Source organism: Ceratotherium simum, chromosome 19 (genome assembly GCF_057802395.1).
Source record: "Ceratotherium simum simum isolate JZ-2026a chromosome 19, ASM5780239v1, whole genome shotgun sequence".
NCBI classification, from domain to species: Eukaryota; Metazoa; Chordata; class Mammalia; order Perissodactyla; family Rhinocerotidae; genus Ceratotherium; species Ceratotherium simum.
The window spans coordinates 40,038,918-40,063,794 of NC_141918.1; the positions used below are offsets into that span (position 1 = coordinate 40,038,918).

At 36.5% G+C, this 24,877-nt stretch overlaps 1 protein-coding gene across 2 annotated transcripts in view; it reads right to left on the reverse strand.

The window, feature by feature from the left end:
• Positions 1-12,994: 12,994 nt before the first annotated feature.
• FAM184A (family with sequence similarity 184 member A) overlaps positions 12,995-24,877 on the reverse strand; it is a 118,632-nt gene continuing 106,749 nt past the window's right edge. The window contains exons 16-19 of one of the 2 annotated variants that reach the window (XM_087444039.1): positions 19,825-19,942; positions 17,708-17,812; positions 14,962-15,164; positions 12,995-13,369 (exon numbers count right to left, since the gene is read on the reverse strand). In XM_087444039.1, the coding sequence (XP_087300165.1) occupies positions 13,288-13,369; positions 14,962-15,164; positions 17,708-17,812; positions 19,825-19,942 (508 nt within the window). In that variant the 3' untranslated portion in view covers positions 12,995-13,287. The remainder of the gene's footprint in view (positions 13,370-14,961; positions 15,165-17,707; positions 17,813-19,824; positions 19,943-24,877) is intronic. The other variant, XM_004422266.2, reaches the window with a different exon arrangement.

Genomic DNA, 24,877 nt, shown 5'->3' on the forward strand with positions numbered 1-24,877 from the left:
TTAGTACAATAATATATGCATCTATATAAATTAGTTACTTCCTTGGGGTTGTGTGCTCACAAACATTTTACTATGAGTGTGTGATAAAAAACATTGCTCTAGGGACTAGGGTGAAAATCTATGGAAAAGTTAGCCTCTCCTTATTTTCTACCATCTTTGTAGTCGACTGTGTGAATCAGACTCTCCAGGGGGTACTTATTAAAGGCTGATTCCTTGGCTCAGCTGAGACCCACAGAATACGAATCTCTTGGGGGGGGACCCAGAAGTCAGTATTTTAAACAAGCAACCTAGGTGACTCATGCACACCAAAATTTAAGAACCACTGTTAGATGGTGTTGAATTATTTCCCCTCAATCTTAACTTTCAACATAACAATTCCTGAGCCCATTGGTAACTACATTGGTGAAATTAGGGTATTATAAAAAACTAACATGAAGGCCACTGTCTGTAGCTCTTTTTGAACACTCCCAATTTCCCATGAAAAAATTGCCCTCTTCATCTCCTACTAAAATGTTGACAGAAAGAAATCAATGTTTGTCATATGCTTGTGCAAATGGGAATATCACATTGTTTTAGCTTCTAGGTTACCTAAAACCGCTGGGAAATGAAAAGACACCTGGCTAAGTCAGCAAGACAATATACAAAAGTGAATTTGATAGAGATTATTCATGAATGTAAGTTTAAATCTTAATACAAACTTCTTAGCTTCAGCATAACAAGTAAAATAAATGCCATTAAGAGAACACAGACTTGGCTGGATTAATAAAAATAAATCTGTGGATAATATTTCCCAGTGTATGTGTTTTTAAGGAGTTCCTGGTTGCAAGTAACGGAAACTAACTCAAAATAGCTTAAGCAACATCGCCGTAAGGATGCTGAGTATCTTATGGAGCCAAAGAGGAAGGATGCAGCCAAGCCTCAGGGAAGGGCTTAACCAAGGAACAGAAAGCCATCGGGGATCTCTGCATCTCTGGTCTCTTCTTCCACACTTATGTGCTCCGTAGTTTTCTTTCTGTGGGTTGCCATCTCTTCAGTTTAGGTGAGCTCGCAGCTCCAAGGCTTACATGTTACAGGTACAGCTATATGGTGAAACTGACTCAACTTTCTTTGCGCCCAATTCCAGATGCTTAGTGGGAGAATCAGATTTGCCCAGTTAGAGCTCTGTGCTGATCTTTGGTCCAATTAGCTGTAGCCAGGTCAGCCAGGTCATATAGTTAAACACGACTGCCAGGGACCAGCCCAGTGGATCAAGGGGTGTTTGTTAGGGGGAGTGTTTAGAGAAAACAGAAGTGTTGCTGATTCATTCACTGGGCACAGACCCCTGTTACTTCTCAGGAGGCCCCAAATGCCTGTAATTTTGTGGGGCCTACAAACCCACCCAGTACTGGGGCCCAGAACTCCTCTTGCCATAACTAATTTTATTAAACATCTAACTTGAGTAAATTACAGAGTAAAGACCTTTTATTACCAGGACACTTTAAAGCCTGTTCTGATTGCTAGATTATCTTTGTGGATGGATATTAACCTGATACATGCCTAGCTGTCATAGTCAATAGATAGAAGGACAAATTTCCCCTATTGCTGATAACATTTCTTTAAGAAACATGAATTGTGGTCCTATTTTAAAATTATTAGTAGAAAAAAGTGGCTTAACATAACTACAAATGTATTTTGAACAGTAACTGGTACATAATGGCTATTCAGTGACTGGCTATTCAGTGACTTTTCTACAATATGTAATTGGTTTGTAATATTGCTACTCAGAAAATTTAACTTTAGTTTTTTGGAAGGACATTTTGCAGCTAAGTCATACACCAGGAAGTCACGCAGCTCTAAAGAGATGCTTTAAGGATGCATGACCGAGGCTGTTCTTGGGCCATTGGGGGTGATAGCAACAGCTGCTCTGAAAGTGTTCCAGCCCAAATAATTTCAGCTCTGCTTTATGACATGCAGCTCTGGGATTCTAGTCAAGAGTGATCTTAAAGACTAAAATAGATTCAATTAAACGCAGCTTTCTGAGAAAATTTTCATTTTGCTTGAAATGCAATGGTCAGAGGAGATGGCCATAACATAGGTTATCTCAGATTTCATAATTTGATGTCAATTCTACCATTTCCAAAGCATATGGTTCTATCATTGGTTCAAAATATAAAATAGCAGCATTCCAGGTCTTGTCATTAGTAGCTCATCAGAGCTAGCGAAGAGCCTGGCTGAGAAATGATATTTAAGAAAGGCTGTCCAAGGGCGTTTTCACTCCTTTATTCTCATTTCTGTCCTAGGGTCAGGTTAGACACTAGACAGCTACTACTTAGTATTCTGGCATTTTTTGCAGAATTTCTTACACTGAGTTGTTCTTAAATGCTATAACTTCCCTTTTTATCAAAGGTTACTTCAAGAAAAAAGCTTTGTGAAATTCACCTGTTTCGTTGTAAAAATAATTGAGAACAGCATTCAGTACTCTATCCAATTGTCTCCTATAATGAAGTTCTATGAGGAATTCCTTCTAGAATTCAGGGCTAGGAAAGCTTTTTCTCCTCCTGAGAAGGCTTCCTCTTTTCTGATATTAAGAATCATATAAGCATGCATCTTTTCACCCTAGCTCAAAGAGGCATCGGGCAGACACTGAAGTTTAAACCCAGTTATGTTGGCCTTCAATTACATGTTTGTATTCTCCTTTCAAGTAGTCCTAATTTTCCACTACTATTAATTAGTAGCTTCAATAAAGAATATATATTTTTATTGTATGTCTTCTTTGTCATCACTTCTCATGCTTTTTAAATGAAGCAATGTGTATATATTAATGTATATATATAAATATAAAATGGCAGTGAATTTAGAATGCAAAAGAATTTGTATGTATGTGCACAATCATACACACACGGTTGCGTGAACATATGGACACACATGGAGTCAGTTTCTCTTAAAGCTACAGATCTATTTCATTCAGTTCATCCAATAACCTACTAGGAGTCAGACATTGTACTAGAAGGGAAAGCTGAAAGATAAATCACAGATTTTCTCAACTTATGATAGGGTTGCGTCCTAATAAACCCATCATAAGTTGAAAATATCATAAGTTGAAAATGCATTTAATACTTCTACCCACGAACATCATAGCTTAGGCTAGCTCGCCTTAAACGTGCTCAGAACACTTAACATTAGCCTACAGTTGGGCAAAATCTCTAACTCAGAGCCCATTTTATACTAAAGTGTTGAATATCTCATATAATTTATTGACTACTGTACTGAAAGTGAAAAACAGAATGGTTGTATGGGTACAGAATGGGTGTAAGTGTATTGGTCGTTCACCCTCCTGATCACGTGGCTGAGTGGGAGCTGTAGCTCGCTGCCGCTGCCCGGCATTGTGAACGACTATCCAAAGAGTATCCTACCACATATTGCTAGCCCAGGAAAAGATCAAAATTTAGAATTCAGATTACAGTTTCTACTGAATGAGTATCACTTTTGCACCATTGTAAAGTTGAAAAATTGTAAGTTGAGCCATAGAAAATCAGGGACCATCTGTATGTGGTAATTGACTTTCAGACCATTTGGGGAGACAGAAAACATATCTTTGCTCCTGTGTCACCTTTTAATGAGGCTAACGTGGACCATTCTATTTAATGCTGCATCATGCCCATCCCTCTCACCCCTGCACTCTTACCCTACCATCGTTTTTCTTTTTTCTATAGCACTTATCACTTTCTAACATTCAATGTATTTATTATGTTTATTTTTTATTGTCTCTTCTGCTTCTAGTCTAAGTTCCATGAAGACAAGGATATTTGTCTGTTTTGCTTAATGACATATTTATCCCAGCCACCTTCAGTAATACCTAGCACATAGTAGGCACTCAATAAATATTTGTTGAGTGACTGAATAATTGTAATATAAGTGCTATAGGTGCACCTAGAAAGGAATGTCTAATTCAGTGTGAGGGTGTGGAAAAAGCCTTCACAGAGATGACAAGTGAGTGTATGAGGTGGCAACAGAAAGGTATTTCATGCATAAACCCAGAAAACTCAGAGATCAGAAGGGTAAATGCCTTGGTAATACTCAAGGTGGAACCCATGAGTTGGTCTGCACGTGGCATTCTCCTAGCACCTGAGGTAATCTTCAGTCATTCCTCTCCATATCTCTGACTGTATACTCCAAGCATCTTCTGTTCAGATACTGAGACTTAAACGTATGCTGAGGTACCAAATAGCAGAACATTCATGTAGAAAATGGCATGTAAAAAAAAGCAAAAGGAACGAATCTTGTTAATCAGAAGAGATTTCACCTTAAATAATCTGCAAATATAGTAATTTATAATATAATTTAAATATTTTTATTCAGAAAACAATGCAGTCACTGGGATAGAACTCTGCTACTTAGTCTTGCTTTTTTTAAAAATTAGTTTATTTTTTAAATTGAGATATAATTGACATATAACATTATATTAGTTTCAGGTGTACCACCTAATGATTCAGTTTTGTATACATTGCAAAATGATCACCACAGTAAGTCTAACTAACATTTGTCACCTTAAATAGTTACAAAAAAATTTTTTTTTTCTTGTGATGAGAACTTTTAAGATGTACTCTTTTGGCAACTTTCAAATATGCAGTACAGTATTATTAACGATAGTCACCATGCTGTACATTAAATTCCCATGACTTATTTATTTTATAACTGGAAGTTTGTACCTTTTTATCCCCTTCACCCATTTCTCCCACCCGCTACCCCCCACCTCTGGCAACCACTCATCTGTTCTCTGTATTTATAAGCTTGGTTTTTTTAAGATTCCACATATAAATAAGATCATACGGTATTTGTCTTTCTCTATCTGACTTATTTCACTTAGCATTATGCCTTCAAGGTCGATCCATGTTGTTGCAAATGGCAAGATTTCCTTCTTTTTTTATGGCTGAGTAATATTTCATTGTATATATACACCATATTTTCTTTATCCATTCATCTGTTGATGGGCATTTAGGTTGTTTCCATGTCTTGGCTATTGTAAATAATGCTACAATTACCATGGGGGTACAGATATCTTTCTGAGTTAGTGTTTTCGTTTTCTTTGGATAAATACCCAGAAGTGGTATTGCTGGATCATATGGTAGCTCTATTTTTGATTTTTTGAGGAAACTCCATACTGTTTTCCATCCTGGCTGCACCAATTTACATTGCCACCAATGGTGCAAAGGGTTCCCTTTTCTCCACATCCTCACCAACACTTATTTCTTGTCTTTTTGATAATAGCCATTCTAACAGGTGTGAGGTGATCTCTCACTATGGTTTTGATTTGCATTTCCCTGATTATTAGTGATGTTGAGCATCTTTTCACATGCCTGTTGGCCATTTGTATGTCTTTGTGGAAAAATGTGTATTCAGATCCTCTCCCATTTTTTAATTGAATTGTTTGGTTTTTTACTATTGAGTTGTATGAGTTCTTTATATATTCTGGATATTAATCCTTTGTCAGATATATGATTTGCAAATATTTTCTCCCATTAAGTAGTTTGCCTTTTCATTTCTTGATGGTTTCCTTTGCTGGGCAGAAGCTTTTTAGTTTGATGTAGTTCCACTAGCTTATTTTTGCTTTTGTTGCTTTTTTTTTATTGTGGTAAAATGTAACATAAAATTTATCATTTTAACCATTTTTAAGTGTATAATTCAGTGGCATTAAGTACATTCACAGTGTTGTGCAACCATCACCATTATCCATCTCCGGAATTTTTTATCATCCGAAACACAAACTCTGTATCCATTAAACAAGGATTCCCCTTTACTTCCTTCCCTCAGTTCCTGGCAAGCTCTATTCTTCTGTCTTTTGAATTTGTCTATTCTAGGTACCTTACACAGGTGAAATCGTGCAGTATTTGTTCTTTTGTGTGGCGTATTTCACTTAGCATGTTTTCCGGATTCATCCATGTTGTAGCCTATATCAGAATTTCATTCCTTTTAAGGTTGAATTAAATGTTCCATTTGTATGTATATACCACATTGTTATTGTGAGATAATAAAAAATATATATATTGGTCTCTGCTCCCAGTTCCTGGCACAAAGCTCCAAACTCTTGTAATTTTCTAAGTGATAAGTACACTAGGAGCAATTTTGTTCTCATATTTGTCTTTGACCCGGTCCCTGACACAGGGTTCCTAAAATCCTTGTAAATTCCTAAGCCATAAGAGCACTAGGAGCATCTTTTGTTCTATTGAGGAGACTCTGGGTGGCTCCTGGATGGGGGCTGGTCACCAGAAAGAGCAAGCCGTGAGTAGAAGCTTGGAATTTTCAGCCCCACCCCCAATTCTCTTGAGAAGGGAGAAGGGCTGAAAATGGAGTTAATGATCAGTCATGCCTATGTGAGGAAGCCTCCATTAAATCCCAAAAGTACAGGGTTTGGGGAGCTTCCAGGTTGGCAAACCCATCCACATTGGAAGGGTAACACACCCCGACTCCATGAGAACAGAGATTCCTGTGCTCGGGACCCTCCCAGACTTCACCCTATGTATTTCTTCTTGTGACTATTCATCTGTATCCTTTATCATATCTTTGAATAAACTGGTAGACATAAGTGTTTCCTTGAGTTCTGTGAGCCGCTCTAGCAAATTAATTGAGCCCAAGGAGGGGATCATTAGAACCTCTGGTCTATAGCCAGTTCAGAAGCACAGGTGATAAGCTGGGCTTGTGACTGGCATCTGAAGTATGGGTGTGTGTGAGGGGCAGTCTTGTGGGACTGAGCCCTTAATCTGTGGGATCTGATGCCATCTTCACGTAGATAGTGCCAGAATTGAGTTAAATTGTAGGACACCCAGCTGGTGTCGAGGACCTGCTTGTTGTTGTGGAGAGAAACCCTCACACATTTGGTGACCAGAGTGTCAGAAATGAAGTGTTCTGTATGAGGAGTAAAGGAGACACACAGGAGATAGCCTGAACTGAGGTTTTCCCCTATAACAGGAGGGAAAGACTGGGTTTTTCATTTTGTTTATCCATTCATCTGTTGGTGGACATTTGGATTGTTTCTACCTTTTGGCTATTGTGAATAATGCTGCTATGGCCATTGGTGTACAACCATCTGTTCGAGTTCCTGCTTTGAATTCTGTTCTGGTTATATAGCTAGGAGTGGAATTGCTGGATCATATGGTAATTCTATGTTTAACTTTTTGAGGAACTGCCAAACTGTTTTCCACAGTGGCTGTACCATTTTACATTCCCACCAGCGGTACACAAGGGCTCCAATTTTTCCACATCCTTGCCAGCACTTGTTATTTCCCAGTTTTTTGTTTGTTTTTTTAATAAAAGCCATCCTAATGGGTGTGAAGTGGTAACTCATTGTGGTTTTGACTTACTTTTTTCTAATGACTAGTGATGTTGAGCATCTTTTCATGTGCTTATTGGCCATTTATATATCTTCTTTGGAGAAATGTCTAAGTCCTTTGCCCAGTTTTGAATTGGTTTTTTTGTTGTTGTTGCGTTTTAGTAGTTTTTTATATATTCTGGATATCAATCCCTTGTCAGATATGTGCTTTGTAAACATTGCCTCCCATTTTTCGGGAGTTGCCTTTTCACTCTGTTGATAGTGTCCTTTAATGCACGAAGGTTTTTAATTTTGACGAAGTCCAATTTATCTATTTGTTCTTTGTTGTCTGTGCTTGTGGTGTCATAGTCAAGAAATCATTGCTAAATCCAATAGTATGAAGGTTTACCTTTTCTTCTAAGAGTTTTATAGTTTTAGCTCTTATGTTTAGATCTTTGATCCATTTTGAGTTAGTTTTTGTATATGGTGTAAGCTGAGGGTCCACTTTCATTCTTTTGCATGTGGATATCCAGTTTCCTAGCACCATTTGTTGAAAAGACTGTCCTTTCCCAATTGAATGATCTTGGCACCCTTATCAAAAATCATTTGACCATATATGTGAGAGTTAATTTCTGGGCTATCTATTCTATTTCAAACAGATTCTGACTACTAATAAAAGTAAATTAAAATTATTGTTAAAATTAAATATAGCTACATTCAGAAAATTACAGAGATGTTATATTCCTGGAATATAATTCTATCAATTATGTTGTTGATCTTTTATTAGAAAGATATGTTCTCCACTTCACATATGAAAATAAATTAATACTTAAGAGACTTCATATGGATTTTTAGCTGGGTCCAAAGCAAGATATTGCTCTCAAAATATTTTCATATGCTTTTATCATTAATACATTTTTGGAATCTGAATACTTAACTAAGAAACTTGTTTCGGTTATATTTCCAAATATCTCATTTGTATTGCTTTTTTCTTTTTTTTTGGTGAGGAAGATTTGCTCTGAGCTAACATCTGTTGCCAATCTTCCTCTTTTTTTTGCTTGAGGAAGATTAGCCCTGAACTAACAACCGTGCCAATCTTCCTCTATTTTGTATGTGGGTCACCACCACAGCATGGCTTGATGAATGGTGTAGGTCCATGCCTGGGATCCAAATCTGTGAAACCTGGGCCGCTGAAGCAGAGTGCATGGAACTTAACCACTACGCCACGGGGCCGGCCCCTGTATTGCTTTTTGACAAACTTTTGCATATGGTTCCTGTGGACATGAATGAAGCATTTCCAAGCATGTTATAAATTTTTCCTTCTCCACCCCCTAATCCATATTGATACTCTACAACATGATGAAAGATGCAGCAAAACAAACCAGTCATGGTTCAGCTGTTCAAGAAGCACTTTTTCTGTCCTAGCTCTAGTTCACAGTGCCATATATGCAAAGAAAATATTCCCTACAGTTCTCCCCTTAGGACCCATCTCTTCATCCTAGATTTAAAATCACAGTGTTTGGGGAAAAGCTACAAGTGAGAAACTTACTGTTTGATGATGATGAAAGGCCTTAGGTAAATATTTTGATATGGTGTTAAGAATAAAAACTACTAGAGTTTTAATCATACCTACATATGACTGGTTATGAAGGTGACAGAATGAGGTAAGAACAAAACATCTTGACCTAGATATAAAAATCAGTTTGACATCTTCTAAGGTAAGAGTGATACTGTGATTTATAGTAAGTGATATATATTTGGTCTTCCTGCAGTTTCTGGCACAGCGCTTCTCCTAAAACCATTGGAATTTCCTAAGTGATAAAGGTGTCTTTTGTTATGTTAATGAGGTGATTTTTGGACCCCACCTAAGGATGCGTAAGGAAGGGGACAGGGGCTGGAGACTGAGTTCAGTCACCAATGGCCAATGATTTATTCATGCCTACGTAATGGAGCCTCCATAAAAACCCAAAAGGGCTGGGTTCCGAGAGCTTCCAGGTTGGGGAAGCAGAACACTTTCACGTGCCACTGTGCCGAGCCCCAAACTCCACAAGGAAAGCAGCTCCTTTGTTTGGGACCCCACCCATCTATGTTTTCATCTGGTCATTGATTTGTACCCTTTAATGTATTTTGTAATATCCTTTGTAATAAATTGGTAATCTAGTGAGTAAAAGGGTTTCCTGAGTTCTGTGAGCCACTCTAGCACATTAATCAAACCCAAGGAGGAGGTTGTGGTAATCTCTGATTTATAGCCAGGTAATCAAAAGCACAGGTAACAACCTGGGCTTGTGAATGGCATCTGGAGGGAAGTCTGGTAGGACTGAGCCCTTAACCTGTGGGATCTGATGCTATCTCCCAGTAGACAGTGTCAGAAATTGTAGGACACCCAGCTGGTATCTGAGAATTGCTTAGTGCTGTGGGGATCCCGCTTCCCCTGACACACACTGGAAATTGGTGATCAGACCCTTTCGTAAGGCAATTGATAGTGTCTGTCTACCATGGTTTTACTTCTAAAATCCTAGCATAAAAATAACAAAGGTGTTAAAAATGATATATAGCATTTTTACCATTATCACCACTTCTCTGCAAACACTCTTGCTCTGCTGACCTCCCTCCTTCTGTTGTACTTACCTAACAAAATCCTAATCCTGGTTAAGTATAACCATCCTTTCCTATAAACCTGCGTCCGAGTAGCTGAAGATGGCCAAAGAGCACAGTCATGCTGATGGGTTTCAATATATGTCCTCAGATCTCAATCACTGCCTGACATCCTTTTACACTCCTCGGGGATATTTGCTCTTCTACTTTCCAAGACAACTGTTTACCCACCTATAGTAACTTATACCTTTCCTAAACTATCTCATATTATCTTTGTGGGAAGGTAGGGTAAAGGGTGTCCTTTCATTACATGGCCCAGGAGACTGAGTCACAGAGGTTATGATACTTGGTGGCAGAGCCAGTACTAGGGAGTCTCAGAGGAAGTGAGCTTCTTATCACTGCAGTATTCAAGTTCAGTCAGGGATGGGATAGAAGAGATTCAAGCTTTCTGTGGGAGATTAGAAAAGACGGCCTTTAAAGCCTCTAAGATTCCATCTTGCTTTTTATATTCTACCAATATAAATGTCTTGCTGAAACTTCATTTTTTCTTCAATCACAATGTTAACCACTTATATACAACATTTTTGACCGTCTCTGTAATGTTATTACATATAACCCAGTGACAGTTCAAGGCTGTTGTGTAAAATTTTTGCTGGTCTCTTCTCTTTCTCTTAATCCATCTCCTTGTCTCTCTCCTCACCACAGAAATATGGTAAAACACAAACAAAACCCACCTTGACCTTGCATCTCAGTCTCACTAACAATCACCTTCACCTTCTCTTTCCCCTTCCATGTATAGCCAAGTTCCTTCAAAGAGGGGTTTTTGCTCACTGTCTCAACTTCCTCCCACCTCACTTCTCTGGGATCTAGTGTTGGCTGCTGCCATTACCCTGAGTCTGCTTTTGCTAAGACCATTTTCTAGTTGTCAAAGCCAGTGGACATTTTCATTATTTCCCTTGCCTGAACCCTACAGCACCTGACATTCTCGGTTGGCTTCTCTCTTTGAAATGTTCTTCTTGCACAACATCATGCTTCTGTGGACCTGTGACTCTACTTCTCATTCTCATTCAAGCCCTGCCTGCCCCTCAAATGTTGGTGTCCCACAAAGTTCTATCCAGAACCCCATTCCCTGTTGTTTGCATCCACACCCTTGGCTTTATCGATCTCATATATGCCATGCTCCAGATCCTTGCATTTAACTGCCTATTATACCAGAGAAACTTTAATTTCAACATATCTCAAGTCAAACTTCATCTTTTGCCCATACTTCATTTTCTTTCATGTTCCACACATATTTGTCACCAACTCTCACCAGTTCTACATTTTCACTCTTTATCCCCTCATCTCCATTCCCATTAACAATTCTTCGGTTCACTCCTCATCTGAATGAATTCTGTAAGTCTCAAACTGGTCTTGCTGTTAGTCATGACGGTCTCCATCTTTTCTGAACAAACTGTAGCCAATTTAGTAATTAAAATTTTTTTAATATAATCATGATGTATTCCCTGCTCAAAATTCTAGAGGATCAAGTTGAATTCCTTACTAAGCATTCCAGGCCGTTTGTAACATAATGGGAAGAGCACAGGCTTCAACCTTTACCAGTTGTATGATTGTGTGTGTGTGTTGAGGGAGTGTTCAGTTTCTTCATCTGAATTGTGGAAGGGTTAAAAATGTTAAAATTGTGCTATCTAATACAAGGCAGCTACTCAAGAAATGGCTGCTCCCTTATGCCACATTGGTCCTGCAGGCCTGCACTGAGTTCTCTGGAGGCAGCTGGCCTGCTCTATCCTGATTCTTGTTTCAGCTTGTGCCTGGAACAGCCCCGCCTTCGGTCTGTCTGGTTAATTCCTACTCATCTTTCAATATTATACTTGGGTACCACTTCCATGTCAAGCTTAGGTGGCTTGACACCTTAGGTAGGTAGCCACACTTATCACTTACTCCTCTCTGCTCTCACTGTACACTCCATAAATATTATTTGTGGCTCTTTTGTTATTGCTGGAAAAAAAAAAAAGTTTGGTTCTGGACTATTTCAGCAAATATATGGTGAGCTCCTTGAGGACAGGTATTCATCATCTTCATATGCCGGTATCTAGCACCATCACCTGCGTGAGTACTAATCATCAGATACTTGGTAGGTAAATGTCCAAATTATGAGATATGTATAAACTAGGGGCAAAAAAAAATGTGCTTATAACTGTATTTTCTGAAAGAAGCATTAATCATTTTTCTTGAAAATTTCAATCTCTTAGTTAAAGGAAAAAAATTCAGAACAAGTATTTTGTAGAAACTTTTTTCAGGATAACTTAAAGAACATGCTACCAACTGTGCATACTCATATGCAGTGGTTTATTCCTTGAAGATTTTGTGAGGATTCAATGAGATCATCTTTCTATTGCCCCCTTAGCACAGTGACTGACCCATAATAACCACTTAAAAAGTTGATCTTTAACATTATTATAATTATTCATAGATCATGTATTTTCATTTATCTTGTTCACCCAGATTCCTCTAAAATCTACATTACTAAATCAACTAAATTTGGTGCAACAGAAATGGATGCACTCTTTCAGGCCACAGCATAGTAGCCTGCCAAGATGGACCGAAAGCTTAAAGGAATACAAGGTCTTATTAACATGTGGTAGTGATTAGCTGAGTCCATGTTCATGTGTCAATACTAAATTGCCTACTTAGAAAACTAACTTGCTATTAAAATAAATTAAGATAGAACTGACTGTCTCTTCACCCAATAACTTTTGGCCATAAAGCATAATATTAATCATAGATAACTAACTGTACTAGAAGTTCATCCTCAATTATCAGAATAATTAAAAAAACACTATAAATAAATCAGCAGTATTTTATATACTTGCAAGTTCACAATTTCCACAAGGGTTTTCATGCTAGCCTTGTAAATTTAAAGAACACAGTTTAGTTATAGTTACACATGGTAATGGAACAAATTAATAGATTATAATGTATTTTTCTATGCTTATTTTCTTATGATTACTGAAGTCAAATTATTTGATATTTTATGATTATTATGCAATAAAACTTTCTTGGCAAGTCTTACCTGGAATTAAAAAGTATTTCAAAATTTAAAAAAACTTACTAGAAAAAAATGAAAAGCATTATTTTTGTTCTAACAAAATTTATTATGCAGTAATTACAAAGGTTAAAGACTCTTCTATCTCAAATAAAAATAACTGTTATGATTACACACATAATATAGTACCTTCTAGAGTGATTCCAATAAATATCACAGGAAATACAGTGCATTTTCAAATCGGAGAGACAAATACTTTCTCATTCACAGTGTCTGACATAGGAAAGCCTGTTCACATAATGATCTGTATAGGTCATGCTCTTAGTACCAGTCCACACAGAGCTGTGCCAACACAATTCTTTCAGAATGTGAAGTACCGGGCAAACCACTCCTGGCGCTGGGGATCTGGAGAAGCCACCGGGGAAGCTTCACTCTGAGGGGGACTGAATTCATAAAGAGAGAGACATGTAACCCAGCATTAAGCTGTTTTGCAGAAGGGCAAAGCACATAAAACATCAGCGTGGAGGGCCGCAACTGGTTCCCTATACTAGAAGATGTGTTCTAAAGCTTTGCTACTTCCTCTGCGCTCGGTTTGGTTCTCCACTCCATGAGAGCACGCACTCCATGAGAGCACAAGAGCACATCAGCAGCTCAGATGAAGTCAATTAAGAGGAAGCCACATTGCAACAGTCACAAAAAACAAAATCAAACAGTTGAGAAAAATAATGTCACTTACTTTGAATAAAAAAATTTAGGAGGAATTGTGGGAAATAGGAGAGAACAAGACATCATTCCTCTCTTTCAGCACCTTTTCTCTTGCAGTTAATTAAAATTTCAGAATCTGACACAAGCATTTGATTCTTTCAGATATGTCCTTAACTATAACTAAATTAAGTAACTAAACCATGGTACAGTATTTTACCATATGTATATTTACAGTAAACTTTTGTAATTCCATAAGCAAATACTCTAGGGGAAAAGGAGTACATTAAAAAGCCAATTTCCCCTCCATCTTCAAAGTTATGCAATTTATACGTATTTAATTCTAACTAAAGATTCTTTGGGCTAGTTGAGAAAATAAGAGAATCCCTACCGTCTCTGGGGGAAATTACAAGGCACGCAACAATGTGTAATGGGAACTCCAGTAGTCACGTTCCTTGAGCTCATGCACATGCATCCTACTGATACCTGAACGTACCCATGCACAAGGGAAGACAAGCAACACAAAAGATTTAGCAGGAGACACATTCAAAGGTGTATGTGACTATTTTCCATTCTTGCTATCTATTTCTACTTGAAATATTTAGTCATTAAATATGTCATTAACCACTGAGCCTAGAAAAAGATAGTCTACCTGTAAGACGATTACTAGTGACTAGAGATTCAGTAAGAATAAGTTAAAAATAAATAAACTTAAAGCAGCACAAAACAGTAAGGTAAGCATAAGGACAATATTTTCTGACTTTATTTAAACTGGCTTTCATTCAAATTTTACTTAATACATTTAATCAACTCTGAGATAACTTAAAATTGAAATGTCAATTATAAAATTATTTTTTCTAAATTTATTTTTTGTTTATATATATCATTAAGTTCCCAGAGATTACATATTTTTATTTTGGCAATAAGCATGGTAAACAAGAAAGAGAAAAAAATAAACATATAAGAAACAGAAACAAAAGCTACTTAATTAAAATTTTTTTTAAGTTCTGTAATGAGGATGGATTATTAATGAAAAATTGGTGACAATAATAAAAATGAAGCAACAGTCCATAAATATTAAAATTCTAAGCATATGAATTACCTTAGCACCTCTTTAAGCATTTAGAAAATTGATAAGAAATTTTAAAAAATCTTTTTAATAGTCAAAAAGGAGTTCTCTAGAGGTGATAAATATATTTTGAAAATATTTCACAGTAATATTTCTTTTCCTAGTCTGTTCTTAAAGTAGTGGATTTCTGTAATGTAAGAAGGTAATTTCTCAAGTTAAAAAAGAAGAGAAAAGGAAAAAAATGCCTGGTGAGACAGGGCTCACCTCAAAAAGGTCTTGGGCTCTTTGGGTGGCACTGGCTGTGGAAGCGGTTTGCTGCTGTTGAACTCAACGTCGTGGACTGGAGAATTAGGGATGGGCTCCAGGCGGTTGGGATGTCCATTGCCCACTCCACCAGATTCCAGAGCACTCAGATTGGGAACACTCACAAACCTGTTTGTTGGTGATTTATCATTCTTCTTCTTTTGCTGCATTAAAAATAATACATGTGAGGACAGTCCTTGCATGAGGACACATGAGAAAATAGGAATAGTGGAAGATATAAATTTGGCATGGGAAAATTTTGGAAGCTTTCTCTTAAGCTGGAATGTTAAAATGAACCAGTGTTACCCAAATTGTGGTCTGGGGATCTTTGGAGGTGTTCTTTATCTACATGGAATCCTCACAGACATGCTGCTAGGACAGATAGAATGAGGAAGAAACGTTTAGGAATGGCTCATGGGGAGGGGAGGAGGAGGTGAAAAGAATGCCAACAGGTAAAGAATAATGGAAGGAAAAGGGAAAAGAGGGGGAAAGAGTAGATCTTGCAGATACCACTAGGTTAAATGGATTTAGGCTAAAATTAGGCGAAGGCATAAAGTTAAATATAATTTTAAAAGAGAGGTCTGTGAACTTTAGCCGTCTGTCAAAGGGAGGCAGTCCTTGCCTGGAAAAAAAAGGAATGAGAAAATGCTTGGCAAAGTAGTTTGACACAAATCTCACATTTCTACTTAAGACATGAAGCTGACTTACAGAAATAATTTGGTTTTAAATTCACTGTACCATCTTTCTGAAGAGAGAAAATTAAATCTGCATAATGAAGTCTTATTTCCCAATTAATTGGTAGTATCATTAATTAGCTCACAAGGTTTTAAAAAATTTAAAGGTTTTAAAACAAAGGTGGTCAATGTTTTTTATTTTTTAATTGGTCTTTAAAATGAATAGATGAGAAGAAAAATACAATTGCAGATTATCAAAATCTATCAGCTTGCAAATCATTAACTTTAGTCTATTTTATTCACACCTCTAGATTCAATGAGCATCAATCTTGCTATGAAGAATAAAAATTAACATGTAAATATTTTGAATATTCTCATATTTTACTATTCAAACATATGGTAATTAAATTTATGAAATAATTTTTTGCAAAATGACTCCAGAGTTTGGAAAAAAATACTATTAATAGACAAGATGGCCCTTTTCCTTTCCTTATAAAGTAACGATCTCATTATCCAGACGTTGTCTTCTGTGTCATAGTCTGTGAATCAGGGAGTCTCTGACAAGGAGCCTATTTTAGTATTACTGAAAAAAGAAAGGAAGAATAAGGTCTTCTTCAAAACTATTTGTGAAAATTGAAGTCACTATCAGGAGTCAAAAGTAGTTTGAAAGTTCTTACAGAGGTGTATCTTTTGCATTTTCTTGTTCTAGTCACCAGAGGGCATAATTAAACTTACTTAAGGCTTCTATTGTAAGAAATCAGAGTATCTTTGGTAAAGTTCTAAAGTAATGGTTTTGTAGCTAAAAATGTAATTCCAATAAAATAAATAATAAATAAAAGGAAAATATTTATAGTATATTTTGTTTCAATAAGTCTCATAATCTTGCTTTATAATTAAAAGCTTATTTCACTGTAAATTATGAATTTAAAAACTAAAACTATATTCATTCATTCACCAATTGTTTATTGAGAGCCTTCTATGTGCCCGGCAGTACTGCAGGCTCTGGAGATACAGCAGTGGGCCTGCCTACTTTAGTCATTCTACTTTATAAAATAATTAGTTTAAAGTTTGCAGCACTTGAACCTGTGAAAGAAAAATAGATTTCATGTTCTTAACAGAGAAGTTTTATGAGCTTTGAAAGCAAAAATTTCTGACTAAAGGCCTAATAGAAATTAGGCATGATGTGCAAATTAATTAAATCTGAATTAAAAAAAACAGCTTTAGCACTAGCACTTTTATCTTTACTACTGATTTCTGCCAAAAGATATGTAATCCCTATGAAGCCAATATACATAATTATTTATTACTTGCTTTATTCACTAGAATAATATGTGGTGGCTTATAGAAAATCTGATGAAATTTGGCAACTGAACAAATATTTATTGAATACCCACTATACCCAAGGCACTGTGATGGCAGCCCCAGGAAGCTGGGGTACAAAGATGTAGAAGACTTAACCATGTCCCTTTCATTTGTCTACAAGGCTCTTCTATCTGTCCTAAGAGAGTAGCAAAGTATCAGAAGAGGTCATGTTCAGTTTTAATTGTCAAGAAAGGTCATAAGACTGAGAGAAGTAAAGCCCTTCTCTGAAGATTGGTAGGCGACAAAATACATGTTCAACCCAAGGTCCGTTAAGATGGCAGGCCTTAAGCTAGGGAGAGCTGTTGGGTATGCAGGGCTGGAGTGTCCTTCAGGAACCCATGGAGGATAGTGAATACTAGAAATGACAAGGAATTATCTTGAGGAGACTTAGAAGTTAGTTTTCTTTACATATGTGAAAAACAAAATGGTAGAACCAAGGTTTTGTAATATTAATAAAATATTATTTTAAGGAGTACGAATTAACAAATATATGAATATTATCAGAGTCTCATTCTGAAAATGAATAAAGAATTCATAGATTTTAGTCCTAGATTACTAAATTTAAGAAAACATTTTTTGGAAGCTTTATTCTATGCTGCTCTAAATATTTTATAAAAATTTTAATCGAGTTTTAAACCACATCCCTATTTTACAGTGTTTACAGCACATACCTTAGCCAATGGATTAATAACACCAATAGTAGGGCTTGAGTTAAACACTTTGTTGAAGTTAGTTTCTCGATTGACTAATTCCAGCTGATAAAATTTATTATCCTCCTATGCAAAAGAATTACAAACATCTCTTAAACATTTTCTATTGAATATTTAAAAACTTAATTGTATAAATGCAATTTCATTCAAAATTTAATATAAAACCTGAATGACGACTGATATACCTTGTTCAAAGATTTCTAGACCTGATTGCCAGTGTCTTAAAGACCACTGGTGGGTAAGTTTTCAACACTTTCAAACCCTTTGCTCTGGGACCCTTCTCTACCTTTTCCCTTTGAGACTGGATCTAAATGTTTTATTTGGTTCCATCTCTGCTCCAAAGGGCAGACCGTACAGTTTGAGCAGGCTTAACTTGCATTCATGGGGCTGTGTGCATGGCTGAGTTGTTTCCATGTATGAAGATGACGCTATGATATATCATTATTCTCGAGTACTAGAAATATATTTGACCTTGCCTAATCTTCTCTCTGAGACATCAATGTATTACAGCAATGATAATCACAGAACAGAGAAAAACTGAATACCCCATGCAGGGATAAACTCTTTGCCTTTGGCTTCACCAACAACATGTGCTCACTGAATAACCAGACTATAGGAAGTAAACATATAAGTAAATGGAACAGTGTGTGTAATGCACAGTTATGCTCTAGTAGAATGAGATTCTTCACCCCCCTCTTAGTTACCATTGACTATAATTTGCACCCTTAATCTCAGCCCATGTGCCTCACATTCCACAGAATCGGCGTAGTGGAAAAAGTGTGGAACAACCGTTGGCTAGATTCTTGGCCCTGTCACTTATTACCTGTGTTGCTTTGGAAACTTACATCACTCTTTGAAGTCTAATACCTATCCTGATATAAGGAAAAAATACAATTATATATCTCTAACACCTGCTTAGTAAAAACTAGAAAATCACTAGCTATTTCTATGGACCATAATGCATTTGCTAATTTCATGTGTGGGATCTAAGGTAATTTTCCACGAGTCCACTGCTATCAGATAGAGCAATCTATGAGGCCCGTGCTCATGTTCGCAGTGCTTGGAAAACTGTGTGGTCAGTAGACTGAAGCAGCACACACTATCTTTCCAATGCTCCTGGGTTCCATCTATGAACTCCAATCTACTACCTATTGCTTTTAGCAGGAACTTCAAGCCCCAAACAACAGGATGGCTTTCCTAAATGCTAAAAGAGATACGTTAAGGAAAAAGGACTTCAGAAATAAATGTTCTTATAAAGGCTCTCTTTGCATGCTAATGGCCAAAGTTTTCAGTTGAAAAAAATCAGTGAGCAAATAGAGTGATTAGCATTCTATTTCTAGTTTTACTCTGAAAGATTTTCATTTGATAGTGGCAGTAAAATGCAATGTTTTAATTATCGATCACGACATAGAATTTTAGAAGACCTTGAAATATCTTATGAATTTTAAAACATTTGTGTATTTTTTATTCTTGAAGAATAATGGCTTTAATGAAGGCAATGTATTTATTGTTAAATCTGTATTTTCTTCCTGGATGGACTTCTCAGAGCCCCTAATACCTCAGTGTGGACTGAGACTCTCCAAGAGAGAGCCTGTAGTTTGCCTTAGGCTAGATCATGGAACCCTTTCTCCCTGGAGTATCTCTTTGGATCAGGGTTCCATGGAACAAGCTTCAGGAAATTCACATGACTACCCTGGAAGTGTATGATGCAGGCTAATGCATGCACGTGCTGACTGTTCTTTCCTATCCCACTCTAATTCTACATGGACAATACACACACTTTAATAGTATATTAACTGTACAATGGCAATGACATATTATTAAACATTCAATATGTATTAAAGGCTTTCTTTTCAAAAAATACTAAAAAAGAGGCACAATTCCCTTACCCTAATACCAAATTTAAAATTTTAAATTACTTTGTATTTCTTATCCTCATTCAAAAACACTTTAATAAACTTTCAGTCACAATGCACATACTTTGTACTTTCAATTTTCATTTAGCATTACTTAAAAATATTTTCCCAACCAACATCTATTGATTACTACATGGTTACACCAAAAACAAAATATCTTACAATTAGCTTCTTTATGACCTGGTCTCTTTCTGTAAGCATGGCTTTTAATTCTGCAATCATCTGTATATCTTCTGGTTTTGATTCTCTCATTAGATATTTTTCTTCCATTTCTTCTAGTCTGAAAACAAGAAAATCTTTAGCTCACTGATATGATTCAGACACATTCTCTTGTAATACCTACATTTTTCAAATTAGTCCAGTTGAACATACACAAAAATTTAAAACCAAACTTTTTTCCTGAAAACTTTTGAGCATAATGATGTGATTGCCTCAAGAGCTGTAGTGTTATTGAAGGCTCTCCAGGGGTAGATGATGTTATTAAAAGGCTTTGTAGATTACTTTTTGAAGAATTCACTCCTTTTATGCCACTCAAGAGCATATGGGGACGAGGTGAGGTAAGCTCTGTAGGAGAAATGATATGCTGAATGATACTAACGCAGCAAACACAGGTTTGATCTGGAAATGTTGGCTTACTATTAGGAGAACTTACCGCAAATACAAAACTGATGACATAAGGCTTGGTAACATATATAAAAGGGACAAGAAAAGAAAGGAAAGGAGAACAAAGGACACACATATATGACATCATTCTTTCCTGGTTTATGGGAAATGCAGTTTAAAAATTCTCTATTATCAGCTAATACATATAAATTGGAAAAAAAAAAAGTTCATCAGGTAAGAGAGAAGTATATTTCTTTCTAGGCCTATTCTACCCTGAATGAGATGAGAAGGTGAAAGGACTGAATGCCACTGAAGACTCCAGACAAAAGTCACTTTGTATGAGCAGAGGTGACATGGACCCTGCAGAGTCTAAGAATATAGGACAGTGCAGAATGAAGAGGATGCAGATGGAAAATGCTGGCTTAGTTTGAAAAAAAATGCATTTTCAATTTTAGAAAATTTAAATAATTATGACAATTAAAAAAATCTTTTTGTTTTTAGAATATAAAGGAAAGAACTAAAGCTCAATAAAGTTATGGTTAATGAAGATTCACAGAAAAACTTACTCACTCAACAAATTTTGTGTAACTTCTAAATGGTCTATCTTCTAGGAATCAGTGATCCATGCCCACCCCTCAATCCCAGAGAGGTACCAGAATCTCTGTGTATTTCAGTAATTTTAGTAAACTGCGCCACTCACTCAGCCCAAGCTAAAGATGTGGAGGTAACATATTTGGCTCCCTACCCAGTCCCATGGCTAGAGTTCTAATCTGGGGGTAGGGAGATATGAGGTGACCAGCAGTGTGGCGTTAGGAAGTGACTGTCTCAGATCAGTTGGGACTTTGTCAGTTCAGTGTAGGGTTGGTGTCACTACCTTTACTTTTGTTCTTTTGTGACAATGCAGATGGAGTGAAAAATAATGTGATTCATTGAGCTCAGATCAAGTGACCTTGCATTTTATAACTATATGGCATTTTTTGGGCAAAGCTTTATTTTATGGGCAAAGGTTTTAAGAAGCTTGAGAAATCGTGTTGTAGTCAAGGAAAAGGCATCTGGGTTCAGTTCTGGAGTAGCCACAAGGTGTCACTGGAGTAGTACTTTATTATTAAAAGCGAGGCACAAGATTTTTGAACTGGTTCCTGCAGGAACAAGAATACTTGGTAGTAAATGGTTGTTAGAAAACTAAATTTATAGCTTTGTGTAAAATCATTATTTCTATCTTTTTGGTCTAGCACAATAAGAAGGTAAGATGAGTCTAAAATAATCAGTTACAATCCCTGAACAGCCTTTTTGCACAATAAAGGTCTGCTCTGAACCTAAATTATCATGTATGTTTTCATTTAGCTTAAACATTCTTTACCTACAAAATTATTACCAGTTAATCCTCTCCACAAAATATCTTTACATCACCAAAAAAATTTAACAAAAAGGATACCTGGATATTAAAGGGAAAAAAATAATTGATGAAGTTGAAGAAACAGAATCCATGTAAACACAAATGGGAAAGCATTAAAGGAGAGAACAAGTGATATGATATAGATTTAACTTGTAAATATATTTCCAGGATTATTAGTCTTCTGAAATTCTCACAGGAAGAGCACTTAGTACTATTCCAAACCACTTCCGGCCAACACTAGTCAACTTTCCCTTTCTTGGGTTGCCCCACACAGCTCTCTAAGCCAGCACTGCTTCCCAAAGGCTACCGGGAACGATCAGTGATACAGGAGACGATTTTTAGTTTCTTCTCCTTTAATCTTTCTCATCACAAGAAGGGGAAAGTCTCAGTTTGGTTCTCTGTATCTTAAATGGCCTTCATAACATATGCTTATTACCCTATTTCACAGCACTCGGGCAGGCCTTGAGCATCAATGTTAGCTAGACTCTAATATTGTTTTATTTTCACAGAATCTACATTTATATAATTACAGCTGATCTTCCAGTTAGAATAATTGATAAGATTTTTCAGTAGTGATAATGGTTTTACTGCAGAGACAATAGAGTTTTCTGTTAAATTTTTAAGTTAAAATGAGTCAATTAAAAATATTAAGAAAATAATGTCATAGGTAGCCAGAAATGACCAAATTCCCAAAGGTGTATAGGAATTAAAGCCTGGGATGCACTGCCTTGAGGGAACCACAAAAGGACAGATAGCCTTTGACTCAAAATACAGATTTGCATAAAAAGTAATGCAAAGAGAGAAGTAGAACATATAAAATTACTAATCAGGGTCACTGTTGGATTCTTCCCAGGCATGCATGCTCTGACATTTTTTGGCTCTCAGAGTATATAGGTCAATGTCTATGATTCATGGACAACACAAATCTAAAATATGAATGCCTAAAAATCTGTATTAAAAAGTTTCCAAGTAGACAGTCCTCCCATGCTGTTTTTTTAAAATAACTGACAAAACAAAATCAGTAAATTGAAATTTTAGAGCCAAACAACAGTATTATTAGACACACATATATTTTAGAATTTTAATTGTATAAAGAGGAAAGAACTCTGTTATATCATCCTTCTCTACAGCCTAAAGAAAGGACATAGAGTAACTGAAGCAGTTTAATGTTGAACTTTTTCTCCCCATAAATTATGGGTATAGACCCTGACTTGGGACAATAGGGCTACTACATCCTTATCTCACAAAGTGTATGAAAATAACCTGAATGGTAATCTAAAAATCAAATGACAACAACAAAAAATGATTAGGGTATTACAGATAAAAGAACTCAAACAACTTTTAAAGAATAAGTAATTCTGGTGTGCTGGAGTGCTTCTTTTCAATGAGGGATTACTGACCCACTTAAAGTCCAAGAACAGAAACTCAGTATTTCCCTCAATAAGAAATTATCTTTTTGCTTCAGTACAGTGAGTAGTTAATGTAAAGTAAACCTAAACAATAATCTCTGAACCACCTTTTTTGCATAATAAAGATCTGCCATGACCCCAAGTTCTAGTGTATGTTTACCTTGAGCTTAAACAAAGTTCTTTAAAACAGCCCATTCTCTCATTTGTTTCCAAAGCAAAAAAAAAACCATGACATTTTTATTAGATACAAGGTTTTTTACTAAGACACTATATCACTCAAGAAAATAAAATTTCTATAGAATATCTGAAAATCTAAGAAGACTTCAACACCCAGCACTAGGGAAGAGAATTTCTAGTAATCATCTCATAGGAGATACAGAACTCTTCCCAGCATTTCTACAATGTTTAGAGGGTACTTTCCATCCTTTAAATTTCTTGCCCCCTCTTCCCTGGAGTCCAACAGGATTTGGGGCAGGAACAGAAGCAAGAAGCTTCCAGCTGTTCCAGAGGCCCCTTGGCTCTAGGCTTCAGCCTGGCAGGCTGACCCATGTTTCTCCAGTCCCTCGCTGCCACCCACTTCCAAGAATCCACAGCGTTTTTCTGATTTTGAAGCTTTAAAATCACCATGTAGTTGAATAGGAACTTCAATAGGGTACCCTCAGGCCTTTGGAACAGGCTGAGAATAGTTCAAATGTTTCCCCCCCCAGCTCCTGAAGCTGGAATGGACTCTCCTTGCTTACCACCTGTCTAAATCCATGTCATTCAGCAGATCCAAGCAAGCTGCATTTAAAGATATGGGCCAGAAATATCCAATAGTCTAAAACTGTGCTTTCCAATATGGTAGCTACTAGCCCACATGTGGGTATTTACATTTAAATTAATTAAAATTAAATGAAAGTAAAAATTCAATTCCTTGGTCACACTAGCCACAGTTCAAGTGCTACTGTGGCTAGTAGCGACTGTACAGGACAGAGAAGATATAGGACACTTTCGTTATCACAGAAAAACCTACTGGACAGCACTGATTTAAAATACATTTGTATGTGTATTTGTTTTTAACTAAAAGAGTAAATGCCTAAAGCTAGAGGCTAATTATATGATGGCAGCAGGTTTCTGGTGAAAAAGAAATACAGTTGGTTAGCGTTGACCCAAGTGAAGTATAAAACAAATGGTAGACCTAGAAAAGCGATAAAATATTTGACTTATGAGTAATACTAATTCTTCAATTGTTAAAAATGATCATAATATAGAAAAAGTAAGTTATTATTTACTATCTATTGAAAATTCATAATGTCTAAAACCATATAAAACAGAATAAAGTAAAAACAAAGACATAACCTTTACTCTTTGTAAATTAACTTTCCTAAAGAGACAGGACACAGGACAGACAGGGGTTATTCTTTTTGTGAGCATGTTTTTTTAGAGTATGAAGTGGAGGATGCCAGGATTTCAGCCTCTGCCCAATGAATAAAACTGAGGCCAGGAGATGACAAAGCCAAGGCACTGGGGTTTATTGTAACTCATTTTTACAAAATGCCCGAGGTTATGAGCCCTTCCACCACATGGCAGTTACCTGAGCTCTTACCGTGGCTCAAAGGATTTAAAAATTACCTGCAAACACCAAAAATCGCTGTGACTGGGGAGATGATCTCATGAGTCTCCTCACCATTTCAAAGCTAACTTGATGAAGTGGTAAATATTATAGAGAATCCTCAAAAAATTCCTTCCAGAAACCTTCATTGAGTGCCTACTAACGTGAAAATTGTGTATATGTCCATTAGAAAGAGCACCTCACCTCAGAGGCCAC